Below are 15,929 nucleotides of genomic sequence, written 5' to 3'. Positions count from 1 at the left end.
TACCCCCAGCAGCTGTTACCCAGACTAAAAATCTGCCTCCCCAGAGCAAGTAATTGAGATTTCCCAGAGAGCTGAATTCTGTGTTGTACCTGGGAACACTGGGCAAGAATTCAAATGAGAAAAAGCAGTCACTACAATAACTTCAGTGTACACTTCAAAGGCACTTCAAGGTACACACCAAGGCTACACATGGCAACAGGATGGGAATTTCACCTGAGCAGAGGGTGCCACAACCAAGACAGTACACAATATATACCTACACACACGGTATCAGCTCCTGTGGATTGTTATAGCTGTATACAAGGGACAACAAAAAGGCCACTCATCCATACAGTGAATATGGTGTATGCTTTATTCTATTTACAGTACATTTGTTATAAATATAATACATTTCTTGAAAATCTTGAGTAGATTTTTTTAAAACAGATCAGTTGTTATAGTTACATAATAAAGTAAGTGACAATTTAAATGACAATCTCATGGTTGTGAAATAGTGCATTCTGTGTTGAGATGAACGAGAAAATACTCAAACTGGTTCAAGAAATTATTTTTTTAAACACCTTAGGTGGGACTTTTATGTAAACCTTGAAAGGTCACCAGTTTCCATAAATATGAAAACAAAACTTTAAACTAAAGAACCGAGAATCGGAAATGGATTTGAGAGACCTTATTGAACTTCACAGTAAGGTTGGGATTTATCATGACTAATGGCTTCAGACAGGAAAAAGCCAGTGAGGCTTTCTTCCTGAACCATATCCTAATACAGCCACAAATATTAAACACACCATGCTGGAAGTTGTAACAGCAGTCAAGCTGCATTTTTGAGAGGGCATTGGACATACAAGTATGTTCAGATCTGGAGTTAGAGTATTTTGTGTTATGAATATCTTAATTACCAGAGAAGAAATACATTATAAAAGGATAAACGTATTTTCAGTCCAACGTGCATTGCATCGAGAAACAAATTGACAAGTCATCTGAATATTTTGCTATTTTCTTTTCTACACGATCTTTAGTAACAAGTTAGATGTTTGAGGTGCTATTTCAAAAAAACTGCAGCAAAATGTCAACCAGCAATATAAGAAAAGAATCCCATTTATTTCATCTTTTAGTGCGTTTTTTCTCAGGAAGTGGTCAGATATTATTGATAATAATCAGTGCAGGCATGGAGTTCTGCTGACTTGTTTCAAACAAAGTAACTTGGTCCACTAGCTTGGCAAATACTCTGGGGGTTCCAAGATTATAGACACCTGTATGAACGAAGCAAGCCTTCAGCTGCAAGCTATAGACCTCCTGGCCTTTAAGTTGAAGCTTGTACTGTGTTTGCCCAAGCCATGTAAAAGATCCATGTATTTCTAGTGCTTCAGAGCTGAAAAAGAAAGTAAAAATGTTACCCTCTGAATCTGAAGCGTATATTACCAATTTACATGATTCCCTCCAACCTCAAGTTTTTCCCAAGATTTCAGGACGCACTGTGTCCATCACCAGCCCCTTACAAAGAAATGCTTATTTATACTTTCTGAAAACTTCTTTTCCTAATATGCTGTACACCGTATACAACATTAATTATATATATATGTATAGTGATGGATTCCTGTGTATTCTCAGCTTTCTACATAACTGGCACGTAACACTAACAACAGATGGTAGTAACAAGATCCAAACTGTCACAGTTTAAGGAATTCCTGCTTAAGGCACTCTTAGACCTGTCCCATGACCTAGAGTTAAATCAGACTGTCACACAGGAATAGCCAACATGGATATACACTGCTTTAGAGACATTGCATTAATAAATAAGGAGGGGGGGCGTTGGATTTTTTTATTTTTAAGAAGTTTCAAGGTTCATGAGTACACAGTCCTTCCAGTGACATGTCTCACAATGTTACAAAACACGACCATCTTGTGAAAAAACAACAGATCAGTGAATAGGTCCCTAATCATACCTGAAAAGTAAACCACACATAAGTCTCCTGTTCTGCATTTCTGAACCTGTGTATCAGGCTCGGGGCTTTTCATTTCTTACTTGCCTGCATGGATTGTAGGCAAGAAGCCAATGTTCCCCCATGACTAAGCCCACCTCAATGTCTTCACAATCTTTCTCAGCCCCTTGGCAGGAAGCAGACCAGGTAGTATTATGTCTAAGGGGGCAAAAGGGAGGAAGGGAGGCTGTCACCTGAATTACACAGGTTAAAGTTGCCTTGTTTTAACAAAAGTGGCAGAATTACAGTGGTGTATTGCATATTACAATGGTATATTATGGTAATGAATTCTCTCTCCCACAAAAACCTTTAACAAATTTTTTAGAAGCAATTCACAAACATTTCCTCAATGCTAATGTTTTCAGACATAATACTACACTTCTAGGCAAAAAGGAAGTCATAAGGATCTGCTGCTAAACCTGGAGGAAGTCTTAAAAATATCCAAGGCTCTATGAAATTTTATACTAAGAAGTACAATTTTATACTAATTTTATACGAAGAAGGAAGTACCTGTTTAAACTTCCAAACGTTGTTTTCTACAAATTACTTGCCATTTTAAAAATTAAAATCCAACAACATATGTTTTATAAAGTAAAATTGCTGAACTTCCTATTTCACTAGTCGAAAAGTATTTCCACTTTATTAGAAAAGAGTTTTAACAATTCAAGAGTCACAATTCAAGGTCCTGTCTTAGCAAAGTGAAACAGAGCACCGATTGAAGACCCTTTATCAACTTCCCTTCTTTCAAAGAAGCCACTGTTGAAAAAACTTATTCTAGATATTCAATATAATTGAAACAGTACAATGAAGTGTTCTTAAAAAATACTGGTTTATTAACATTTACACATTACCTTGTTGTTTTATGCCGCAAATCAATCAGCACATCTACAACAGCCTGCGAACAGTTGGAAAGTAGGAGAGTGACAGGTACCAGACAGAGGCTGCAAAGAGAAACAGTTCCACAGTAAAGGAAAGAGATTTTACTTTGGACAGTCTTAACTATACTCAAATAGTTAAAATGAATTTCCAGTAACACAGAATTAACATGTAGCTGTCAATTATGCAACAGTCAGACAGTGTATGTAACAAAATAATCACTTACATTGACAAGAACTACTCAAAATAAATGCTGTCAATTAAGGCAAACAGCATTTGAGCCAAATGAAGCTACCATCTCCCCTCATCCAGCTGACAAAGGATAGCAAAAGGATAAATACCACCTCAGTTTACAGGAAATCTACTTTTATGACAAGAGACATTTCAGAATGGGATAACATGATCCAGCATGCTGGTTTCTGAACCAGTGGTTGGTACATTTTGACTGGATCCTTTTCTTCTGCACTGCCTCCTGTAGAGGAATTGCTGGCATTGCGCCCAAAGTTGTAGCCTGAACAGTGCCCAAACAGAACAGACAGCACATGCACAGTCGGTCTTAATGTAAGCCTTTACCCTCAACAGAACATAGAGTTAATTGATATTCTGCTTCTTCATAATTAGTATTATCAATTTTATAAATAATGCTGCAGCAAGAAAGACCCCAAGACACCGACAGGCAGGAACACAAACTACTGCAAATGAAACAGTTCTATTCAGTAAGTGATTTGTGTCACTGGAATTCCTTCCCATTGCTTAACAGTTTAAATATACTAAATTTGACTTAGAAGAAAAGAACAATTAGCAAGTATAACCAATAAGTGAATGTCTTACGGGAATAAAGCATGCTTTGTAACTGTCATTAAAATATGATACCTTATAAAACATTTAAATGTTAGATTTAAAAAAGAAAGAAATCCCTTTCTTTTGGCAACTTATACTAACTGAAAAAACTATAACACAGTTTTCAGATAAAACAACTGAAACCTAAATAGGTATCTTCATGCTACAAGTACAATTCATTTAATGTTTGGAAATTAAACCGGGGGGATTTGTTCACGTCATTCTAATTTTGAGAGATCCATGGGTTTCACAGGCTCCAACTAATTCACTCCAGCAGTATGCTTTTGGCAGAGGTTAATTCTGATATTCTTCCATGGGACAAGCCCTGGTGATCTGAACTGTTACCACCTTTCCTTGTGACATAAATCAGAACCATGTGCAGCTAATCTTGGCAAGTCAGATGCTGTAGACATAACAGTACTTTTCACCTGAAAGCACCTCTTTACTTTCTGTCTGGCTTCTCAAAAAAAATCACACTGTTATACTCTGACAACAAAAATAAACACAAAGGGAGCACAGTATTTCTCTTTCAGTTAAGTTTGATAACATTACTTGTAAACATTGAAACTGCAACCTATGGTATTACAGCCTTTTTGTTTGGTTGCTTTGTTTTGCTGGGGTTTTCTTTGTTTTGGTTTTTGGTTTTTTTTGGTTTTTTTTTCCACAAAACTTTCATTTTACCAATAAAACTCTGAAGCTGTGAGTTTAAAAATTGAGCGAGATTTCACCCTTGCATACCAGACTTTTATCTTTTGTATCAAAACCGACACAGCATCTCAAAAGGATTTATGCCCAAATATTAACAATATTTCTAAAGTCTCTAAAGGAAATGTTTCACTAACCTTTTTTGATGAAAAGAATGATTGAAAGACTCTGGATAATGAAGACTTGTCTTAATAAGACTAGAAAGCTGCTCTGGTGTTGGTCTTGCAGGTACTGGTGTGTTTTCTGGTCGAAAAAACTTTAAGAGAACTGTTTCTGGTAGTTCCTGAAACACAAATTCAGAAGAACATTCAAAACAGTGACATAAGGTACAAGAAATCCAGTCACAGATGCTACAATGTTCCATTATGAACTACAGCTCATAAGGGAAACAAGACTGCAGCATCACAAAGCTTACATTTTTTTTTTTCCGAGGTGTTTTGTATTTAAGCATATTGGATGAGGAACTGCTATGATTTATCTATTACTTTCTTTTGAGACACATTTTACAGCTGCTTGTGAAAACACTATCTGTGCAAGGTTCACAAAAGCACACTACTGTTGCAGTGGTTTGTTAGTGTTTGGGTTTGGCTTGTTTCTAAGAAGAAAGAAAAAAAGTTTACACAGTTCCCTATTCAGCAGCTGTACCTAACAACAACAAAAAAATTCATCACCTGCCCCTGGAAGTTCACAACAGGAAAGGCAATGCACAAGTTTCCCAGAACAGATCCAAAGTAAAGAAAACAGAAAGAATTTAGTAATACAGAGTATCTTAAAAATAGCACAACAAGCACTTGCAGATACAGAAGTTACCTTTGTCCCCAGATAAAAGCCCAAGACAAGCACTGACACACTACTTAGGATTCACAGAAAGCTCCAACACCAAATGAGGCACCCAAGCTGCATTTGGTGCAGCACTCCTGTCCAACATCATCTAAGCTGTTTTGTGAGCAGGATTTATTCAGGAAGGAGCTGCCTTTTAGTATTCCCTTATGAATCTATTCTACAAAAAGTCCACCTTTAAAAGAAAAACGGAATTTGCAGCAGTAAGTGTGACTGCCTACTAAAAGTGTGTGAAACAAAAAGATTTTTTAAAAGCCACCAGAAAGTTCACTGCAGTGTCATAAACTAACACTTTTCATTAAAGGGTGACGGATTGTACCTTCTAAGTAGAAAACGAACACTACAGGCAATAAAACCTGACTTAAAAGCAAACACATTGGGCATTCTGCAGTGTATCAACACCTTAGTCACTGTTTGTTTGTGCTGGTAACAGCAGGAAAACACCCAATGTTTTCTCAGGCTTGCAATTCCTTCCTTCAAAAGGAAGAGTAATTTTCTTAAAATGAAATTTCAGAAGAAAAAGGTATTTCACAGTAACAATAAAATATATTTTAAGGATTGAATGAATTTGATGTTTCCACCCTATCCTATGGGTACCTAACGATGAAACCTGACAGCATGAAACCCAGAAGAGATTATAGGTTTTAATTTAAACTAATCTTTCCCCTCAAATTACAGTCCAAGCAATTACTCAAGGCTGTCTTCAACCACATATCAATATCCTACATAGTATAGTTTGCCCTAAAGTCAATTACCTGTTCCAAGTCCTCCCAATCAGAATTCCCGAGTATTTTTTTAAAACCCTACAAAAGACAAATATGAATATTTATCTCTACAAATGGACAAGAACATCGTGAAATGCAGCAGGAACATTTACTGGAGAAAGTGCAGAGAGCCGTTAATGTTTCAAACCTTTAGTTCTAATCTTACACCTCTGGCAAAGGACTGGAAAGCAGCAAGATCAACCATTTACCACCAGAGGTAAAACTTAATTCCAGCCAGCTTCTGGGTGTCAGAGTCACAGAAGATGTCTGGCTCTCCAAGTTCAGCTGCTCAAAGTCTAGTTTTTTTCTGATTGTGTACCTAGAACAAAGGCTAAGATATGACATTTAGTACATGATTCTCTTACCTAATAGTTCAGGAAAGAATTGAGCACTTCCAAATGGCAACCAAGAAGATGTGCATAGAGATCACGGAGCTACCTAGAGACAGCTAATAAATGCTAAGTTTAAGGAAGAATTAAACTCCTGGCCTACTCTTGTGAAATTAGATCAAGGCTACAAAAAAACCTACTTGGACATCTGTACCCTCTCTTCAACAATATACACCAAGCAGTAACAGCCTCAAGACTTTTGTTTTTTTAAAAACTTAGGAACAAAGCAAAAAAACCCAAAGAATTAAACAGGTTGCTGAACTCCTAAAATATCAGCCTAAATGGACTACTGCCACTGCCTTTAAAAGGCAATAAAAATGAAGTTTTGACAACTGAAGTCTGCTTGCTGAACCACTGTAGTTCTTTGAAAAGCCTCCAGAAGTATCACAAGCTCCAGTAGAACAGCAAGCATCATATATTGCACACTGACTGGAAAAAGGGTATGTGTTTTTGTCATTGTTTTAAATTTCTTACCTGCATTTTTAAGCTTTTTGGGTTTTGATTAGGAACACGCAACAGGCATTGGCACCAGGACCACGCTGCTCCTCAGTTACCTTTCAAGAGTTACAAACTGCATAACTGGTGCTAGAAAAATTGTTTCTATTTTTAGAAAGCTTCTTGTTGCCCAAAGCCATTTACAAAGGCCAGCTTCAAACAAATACACTTAAACCTAGACTCAAGCTTGCTCTTTCAAGTAGAATAATCTCTACATCCTCATTTATTTGGTAGTTACAAAAAAGCCAGGACACTTTTCGAGTCTGATGTTTTGCTACTTTGAAATACTTATGTATCATCCCTATGTATCCTCCTGAAATTGCATTTCACTCATTCACACGGGTTTCAGATCTCTCCTGCAGCTATACTAAGCTAAAAGTTGAAAAGGCAACATTTAAACCATTCAAAGCATCTTCTGATAGATGTAATAAACAGATCTACCCGTAATACATTCCTTATATCTCTCAGAATGCACTTTCAAATTGAAAAGTTCTTCCTTATCCTCAGATGGATGAAAGTGATGGTAGATGCAGCCATTTTAAGAATTTTTTCTAGGTAATATTAGACAATTTTAAAGTTTTCAGTTTCAAAAACAATATGCTCTTAAACACACCAGAACAAGTCAAATACCACAATTTGATTTCCAAGTTGTATAGAAAAATCAGCATATTTGCCCCATAAATCACAAGTCACATATAGCCAAAAGGATTATTAATGTGCTTGGTCAAGTATGAGGGGCCAATATGCACAGTAGAGGAGAAAGACCTTAAAAGGAAACTCCTGAATGACGCTAAGCATAAGTAAAAGCAGACTATAAAAAAAATGACACAATAGAGACAAAGTGAGATCCTAAGCGATGTGTCTCCCTTTCCCATTTTAGACCTGAGAACTTCCATTTAAAAACCTCAGTTTTAAGTTGCTTCCTTCGATATCTGACTCATCTATTCCTTCCAGCTAAGTACAGAAATGACAACTCCAGGAACAGTATTTTACTGACACCAGTAATAATACATTTGAAAACAAATACCATCAGCTCTGCAGTCCATCAATGTGTAAAACAGCAGATCAAATGTTTCAGCTATTTGGAAAATTTCACTCATGACAATAATATAAGCCAATCCTCACCCAGTGGTACAGTATCTGCTTCGTTAATTGATATAACAGAGCAAAAACATTTCAGCTCTTGATGTTTATTTACCCTTAAGAACTTAGCTTTCTCTCCACCAAGCTGGTTTAAAAAAAAAGAATCTTAAATGCATTCCAACAATCTGTGTTTGATTCAAGCAAAGCATCCCTTCCCACGTATTCTGTAAAAAAACCCAAAACCCTGAACTAGCACAAGATGTTACTACCAGTAATTCACTGTTAGGAAAAATAGTTACTTAAATCCTACCCTCTCCTACATTTCAAAAATTACTACTTCCAACCAAACTTGCTGACTCACTAAACTGCATCTATTTTAAGAAGTAGTGTTACCAAAAATTATCCTCTCTGAAGTGGAATACTGCCAAAAAGTCTGCATCTGTATGCATTTTATGGATATTACTTTGAGCCAGCTAGCACTGGCCTAATCCACAGGACTGAATGAGTAGCCCAGATGCATCTGGATTAATTCTGCCTGGAAGATATCCACTTTCTGCATTACAAGATGGCTTCACGATAAAAATAGAGGACTGAAAAGAGAACAGTACCTTTAAAAAAACAAATGATCTAAAACACACTCATAGACATTTCATCTTATCTAGACCTCAGTTAAAACTAAGTTTACACCCACATGCTAATCTGTTTCAGAAGGATGGATGCTATTTCCAACATGCTGACACTCAAATGACAAGCCTCTAGACTGCTTCTCACCTTCCACCAGTGTGAAGTTGTTACAAATCAGAAGCGTGGCAAATGCCCCAGTACCACACTATTACTTTTATCCCGCCATATCACACTGCACTTTTCCTTTGAAATATTTTGGATTGAATTCACCAGATTAGAAAAACAGGAAAAACAGTAATAAGAAATAATATCGATCAACAGCCCTGCTGTGACTGGATGTTTAATGCATCTGAAGTTTTTCTCCTATCACTAAGTTAAGGTAGAGGTCAAGAATAAGAGTCAGAAGATCTGTATTTTGGATGTAATGGTAAGTTGACCTTCAGTTCAAACTATCTGATTTCTAAAAACAAATTTCAAAAGAGAAACAGAACCCACAGCAGTATCACTGTCAAAAAAACCAAACAAAAAAAACCTCACAAAAACAAAAAACCCCAACCAAACAAAAAAAAAAAAACAACCAAAACCCAGCCATGAGTTACAAATACCCAGCTCATTTTTATTAGAGATGCTTTTATTACTTGGACTGAAATGGATCTATTCAGAACTATTCACATAACTTCCACCTTACGCGATTTATTCTTCACATATTGCTGCCTGTGACTATCACACATATTGCTTTGTGGTGTTTCTGATTCAAAGCAACAGATGAGAGTTAGACATTTTTTTCAAAATGCAAATAAGAGAAAGGACGGGAAGATAAATGTTTTCCATATTATTCAGAGAGCTTTCTATATGAAACAAATAATGAATATTATTTTTGTTAAGCAGTTAAGTGGTCTGTCAGCATACTACCTTATTGCAAACTTTGCAAACAAAGATGTAAGCAGTCCATCACATCACCTAGTAAGTCCACTGTGCCTACTACGCTCAAAAGCAGTGCTATTTAGCTAAACAAAAAAAGCTTTGAAGTTATAGTTATTGCCTTGGTTAGAATGAAAAAAATATTAGAATTCATAATTCTGCTTTGAATAGACATGGGAAGAAAAGGAAGCCCATGCATTTGAGCATCCAAGAACTTGTATAGAATTTTACTGCTACTTACTTCCTTTTTATGTGCAGAAATTTTACACAGAAAGCACCACTCAAGCACCACTATAACCAGAGGTTTTATTTTGATTTTATCAAGTACTACAGCAAGTTATGCTACTGCAATACAGGAATAATTGCATTGTGTTGTCTGTTCCACATCCCTGTTGTACACATTTCATGTCCCACAACGAACCAAGCAGACACACATCCTTGCATCTGAGTCAGCAGTCCAACTAACACCTTAGCCTAAACACATAATACAGATAACTTTATACCAGTGCACCCCACTGTCAATACACTAGAAACTGCAGGAACAACTTAAACATAACAGTGTCAAATAATATCAATCTCCCAGTCTTCACTACAGTGCTTTACTGCAACTTTGTTTCCCCGAACAGCAGTAAATCTAAACTACACCTTTAGAAGCTGGCAAAAAATTAATCTGAGATACACTAGAATTGACATCACAGCAGAAGCTTACCAGTACAGAGAATTTAATCAAAATATAAAGGAAGATATCTCACTTTGTTCAGTGTAGTTATTTGATTAATTCATTTAAGATTTGAGTAATTTCTCCGAGCACTGAAAGAAATAAAGGGAATGCAGAGAGAAATCTTGTTCATGTTCTTCCATGCCCATTGTGAGACTGTTCTTGGTTGGGGATAATTGTGTCTGTGTCTGAGATAGACAAAAATTCCTTTGGCTGGATACAACAGCATGAAACAGAAGATGTTTTAAATCAAGAAGAAAGCTACTGTAGAGGAGCAACAAACAGAACTCAGCAAGAAATACAGAGAGTGGAGCCTAGCATCCCAGGTGACACCCTGTTCAGAATCTACAAATAAACTTCTTGTTTTCAGATCTGAGCAGCCCTCTATCATCTACAAACTGGTAACCAACATGTGCTGGCAAAAAGCACGCATCTCCATCTCCCTCTGCTGTCGAGTCCTCAGAAAACAACGAACTTCTACAATGTCAGCAAAAGAATTCAGGAACAGTCTACAATAGTTTCCAACCCTATTTGTGACTTAGGAGAATAAATACAGATTTACGAGACAAAACTATATATACTGAAAACGTTAAATCAGAAGCAAAGTTTGCGTTTGGGATTTTCTACCACCCCTCCTCTCTAGCTTTTCAATGCCTGTGCTACTTCAATGCAAGAGCAAGATAATTCAAAACCAATATGCAATTCTTAAGAGATTAAGTGTATTATTTTCTCTACCTACCCTAATTTAATCCTATTTTGAGCATTTTTTTAATTCTGAAATGTGGACTGAATGAAGCAAACTCCAGCAAAGTCTCAAATCAGTTCCTTTGTTATATCTCACCTCCTACCTCAGAGTGGTTTATCTACCCTCCTCACAATAAAAAGTCTCAATTAGAAAAAAAAGTAGTACATGAGCATATGAAATTTCTCAATTCTTAGCAGTCCTCAGACTCTTAAAATTCAAGCTAAATCTGGGCTTTGGTTACCGTGAGGACACAGAATTTGCATATGTTTATTAAAAACAACTACCACTACTCTTATACCAGATTTCAACTCCATCACAATGCAGATGCTTTTTGCTTCCAACCAAGGTACAGAATATGCTCCTTATGCTAAAGAAAGTGAATTCAATAATCAAATGTAGAATCTATTTGAATGTAGTTGTAACAAAAATTGATGAGAAACAGATTATAGACAGAGAATGCTAATACAGTAACATGTATTCCTCCAAAAAAAAAAAATTGAGGATATATATGGATCCTCCTTGGTGATGGTGGCAGGATTAATTTCTTTTAATTTGAAACTGAATCCGATGCAGAAAAATAGGTTTCGGTGCAGACAACAAGAAATGCAAATTTTTACCCATAGCACGTTCAGTCATTTATTTTAGGCTGCAGATGTGATTTGTTTCTATTTTCTCTTCCCACCCATTTGTGAGAACCAGACCTCAATGAGATCAGAAATAGAAGTTCACAGTATTTTCTCTCCTAACTTTAGATGTCTACAGTGTGATCTACTGTTCCCCATGCATCTTAAAACAGGAAAAGTAATACCAGAGGGGGCAGTTGCCATTAGACTTGTACTGGTCAGCATAGCTTGAGAGCCCATGTGCACAAATTCCCATTTATTTCATAAAACAAAGAACTAAATGGAAAAAATTATCTTAATGTACAAATACTTAAAGACTTATGAACCGAAGCCAAGTGCACAGCTTCAGAATAATTCACTACTTGCACTACAGCATGATATTTATAGACACATTTGTCCTGTACTGTTTTCTTGACAAAAATAACATATAGTACTATTTGCTGCAACTTTAAGTAAGTGTTCACTAGAAGTTATATATTATATTTGCAATATTGGTAAAAACAAGGGGAATGGCACCAAAACAAGAAGAAACAGTAAGGTACTGCTCAGTCAAAGACTGAACAAGTATTATTGTTTAAGACTTATTTCTTTTTTATTTTGCACATTAGTCTTCACCCACATGAACTGAATTTAACATAGATGTTTTTACAGAAACTTATCTATAGCTTCCATAATTGTTACTGATTCATGTACCAAAAGACATCCACCCGTTTCTTATAGATTCTGTTTTCTTTCATCAATCAAAATGGCTATGAAATTTCACCATTTTACTATTAACTTTGTTATGAAATTATTATTACCTTTAATATTTACAAGCTTCTAGTTCTACTCAGAAATACCACAGAATTTACTCCAACAATTGCACAGCAATATACTTACTTGTATATTGCTTTTCTCACCTTTAAACTAAGCTTAGCTATTTCAGTACAGGTGACTAATCAAATCTGAAGTCAGTCTGAATTATTTAGTAATAACATGTATCTGATGCTAGATTCCACAAAGGTTTCAACTTATATACAAGAGAATTCATCAAGTCAATGTTGAGAAAGAATCAACTGTAAAGAAAAACTTCACCTGCTTCTGAGGAAATGAAAAAGCCTCCTTCCCAACTGTGTTAAGGGCAACATGATGCTGGCCCTCCAAAATAAGCTGCTTGTTGTCTTCCACAACATATGCCTACAGAACATAATACAAAAAAAAATATTTTGCAGATCAGAAACTATCATAAGCTTCACAGTACAGAATTACTGACTTCCCCCAACATAAGTAGAATCAGCTGTACTGTTCAAAACCTAGAGGTTAGCATGACATATTTATGCCAATTTCTACTACTTAGTATTTGCATTCTGGTAAATGAGATCCTTTTCTTCAAAGCCAACTGGGTCACTCTTACAGTAAGAGCAAGCATTAACAAACCTCTTAGTTTAAGATTTCGTAATTTTCTCTTTTAAAAGAGAATTTATAATAACTGAGTGCATCCAGAGCAATGTAAAACCATTTAAGGATACTTATCACAGTAATAGATATTAAGACTCTCTTTGCTTCTTGCACCATTTCAGTTCATTTGCCTATTTTCAGAAAAACCCTCACCCATAAATTTCATATGCTTGAAATATGCTTGAAAGTTCAGGATGCCATATTAAATTATTTTCTAACAGTAATGTTTCATGTCCAAATTACCACAAAGACCACAACCATACATACCTTCCACAGTACTACAATGTTCAAATCAACTTCACTGCATCTTTGTATCAATCTGACTGTCTCATCAAATGATTGTTTTGCTGCCCTTTGAGATGCATGAGGATGAGATTGCACATGTGTTCTTTTAAATTCAGAGGATAAACTTTGGAAAAAAAAGTCTGCACAAGGACTGGTAGAACTTATTATCTACAAGAGAAAAAAAAGCAAGAAAGTGTTCAGAACAGGATGCAAGCTTACACAGGTTGCTCTAAGAGAGCTCATCACTGTAGTATTTCAGTTCCACTATCTCATCTCGCTTTGCTTCCCTTTCCAAACCTAATGGATGCCAGACATCTTGGTTTCCATGCTCAACCTGTTAAGAGTTCAGCCCTATCTAAAGGGCTGTTTAAGGCAACATAGGGAAACAGCTATAACTTACTGATTTAAAACTACAAATACCAAACTTGGAAATAAGGGGTTTGATTATTACCAAAAAGCAGACTACTGTGATATATATGAAGTATAGCAGACAGAGCTGAAGCATCCAACTAACTCACGTGCAAGTCATTTTTGCCTTTGAGTATTTTCCTCACATTAGATAGAATTATATATCTAAGTTAGAAACATAAATTTTGCTAGCAATAGCACAGATAATAGATTACATACCATATCCCCCATGTATAAGCGGCACAAACAGAAGTTTGTCACCATTTGTGCCAAGCTCTTCCAACACCAAAAGCCTGATAAGGAAACTGGTTTTTAAGAGTGACAGCAATGATACTGTCTCCTGCTGGAAACAACAGGATAAGCAAAAAACTTTAGCTTCCCAACCCCTCCTTTTCAAAACCGTGACCTCTTCCAGAATATGGTGTTGTAGAGCTGCTAATTATTGCATTAGCAGAATACCAATACCCAGGGAGAAAACCTGTTTTTGGAGTAACTGTGCAGGAGGGAGGGCCTCCTCCTCATCCCCCTGTTGTAATAAAATATTCTCTAGGAAAGCTAAAGTTCATGCAGCTCAGATTCCAACTTTTTAAATGTAAGGAGAGATCATCTACCTCAGATTTTCAGTTCTAACTTCAATTTATGTGCCTATGAAATGAAATGGCAGCAAACTGGTTTTCTTTGGCTTTTACAAGTTGACTATGTATAGGAAAAATATGTGTTCTGCATAAAATAAGCAATCTCACATCCAGCTACATAAATCCACTACACAGATTTCTGATCTGATACAGGTGGCCTATGTTCCTCAGGTTTTGGAAAAGCATTTGCCGTACCAAGATCATTTGCTAAAAGGATTCTTCAAGACAAGAATAAGCTGTAATTACAATTTTTAACTTGTCTTAGTAAAAATACAATTAGGAACACGAATCTTGACATCCACAGACCTCTACTAGAAAACTAAAGGGATGAGATGTATCGGAAACAATTGTTCCGAAGAGCTGAAAAGGAAGCAAAAGCATTAGCAAAAAAGCTAGCACTGCAATATGATCCCAAAGTAGTTCGACTGCGGAGCTGGGATCTTAAAATACCTGACTACACACTAGCTTGTTACCTTACCTTCTCTTTGAACAAAGAGAGCTGACCTAGGAGACAAAAAGTTTTTGATACGCAAAACTCAACTTTCCAAATATGAAAGCACTGCTCCCGTTTTTAAATTTTAAAAAAGGCTTTCACTGGGATACTTTTGCATGAGAAGGACACCTTGCACAGGACAAAATACACAGTTGTACCCATTCACCTACCTGCTCATTTCCAAAGACAATGTCTGCAAATGTGTAATTTTCTAAGGGATAAAAAGAGAAGGCATTGTTTTAGCATCATAAGAAGTCGTAACTTCAGAATTCAGTATCCAAAGAGTATTTTCTTCAAAAGGTTACTACATTCAGGAAAGGACCTACCTTCTGAGTTTTTGCATCTGACCGCTTTAAAACATAACTTTGCTCTCTCTCTGCTAGCAAGTTTAGTATCTGAAAGAAAAAGGTTGCAAGATTTTTTTCAGCATAATCAGAGTCCCTCAGACAAAAGTAAGCCTTGAATATTCACAAACAGGAAACACACTGATGATACCCAACAAGCATAACTAATCAGGCAGAGCAACGGCATGGTAGAAAGAAGATGCATCTTCTGCTGACCCCTTCCATCTCCTTCTAGAGAAGGAATTGAGCCATAACACATAAAGGAGATGCAGAGAAAGAATGAAGGAATGGAAGACAAAAGATTCAGCTTATCATCTGACTGGTTCACCCTCAACATTCATACAAGAAGAATATATGTCTATACTAATGTTTAGGTACATAAAATGTCAGCATACAAGTAAAGGTAACATTTTTTAGATACAATAACAGAACCTTTGTTTTTTTTGTCTGGGACAGTCAGCTTTGTCAGCAACTAGCAGCTTGCATTAGCTAAGGCAGGATACAGAACTAGCAATTTTGGTATATTACTAATACCTGAATATTCAGAGCACTTGCCAAATATGTCGATCAGTTAAATTCAACACTGACATAGTTCATTAAAAGTAAAGAGACACTGAAACATATTTCTTATAAGCCAAGTCATCATCCACCCCAGACAAGGAGCACAACATAACAGAAATAATTTACCTGTAATTAAGCTCATTTTTAAAATTAATGAAGTCTGA

The 15,929-nt window shown here is 36.2% G+C and overlaps 1 protein-coding gene across 4 annotated transcripts in view; it reads right to left on the bottom strand.

Moving 5' to 3' along the window:
- Positions 1–329: 329 nt before the first annotated feature.
- Positions 330–15,929, bottom strand: part of TRAPPC8 (trafficking protein particle complex 8) — a 52,078-nt gene continuing 36,478 nt past the window's right edge. For 2 of the 4 annotated variants that reach the window (XM_032687828.1, XM_032687846.1), the window contains 8 exons: positions 15,187–15,255; positions 15,031–15,071; positions 13,307–13,492; positions 12,677–12,778; positions 5,996–6,043; positions 4,538–4,683; positions 2,831–2,920; positions 330–1,369 (listed from right to left, as the gene is read on the bottom strand). In XM_032687828.1, coding sequence (XP_032543719.1) covers positions 1,135–1,369; positions 2,831–2,920; positions 4,538–4,683; positions 5,996–6,043; positions 12,677–12,778; positions 13,307–13,492; positions 15,031–15,071; positions 15,187–15,255 — 917 coding nt within the window. In that variant the 3' untranslated portion in view covers positions 330–1,134. The remainder of the gene's footprint in view (positions 1,370–2,830; positions 2,921–4,537; positions 4,684–5,995; positions 6,044–12,676; positions 12,779–13,306; positions 13,493–15,030; positions 15,072–15,186; positions 15,256–15,929) is intronic. The other 2 variants (XM_032687836.1, XM_032687852.1) reach the window with 1 other exon arrangement.

The sequence above is a fragment of the Chiroxiphia lanceolata genome, chromosome 1 (assembly GCF_009829145.1).
Source record: "Chiroxiphia lanceolata isolate bChiLan1 chromosome 1, bChiLan1.pri, whole genome shotgun sequence".
NCBI classification, from domain to species: Eukaryota; Metazoa; Chordata; class Aves; order Passeriformes; family Pipridae; genus Chiroxiphia; species Chiroxiphia lanceolata.
This window is presented reverse-complemented; position numbering and strand designations above follow the sequence as displayed.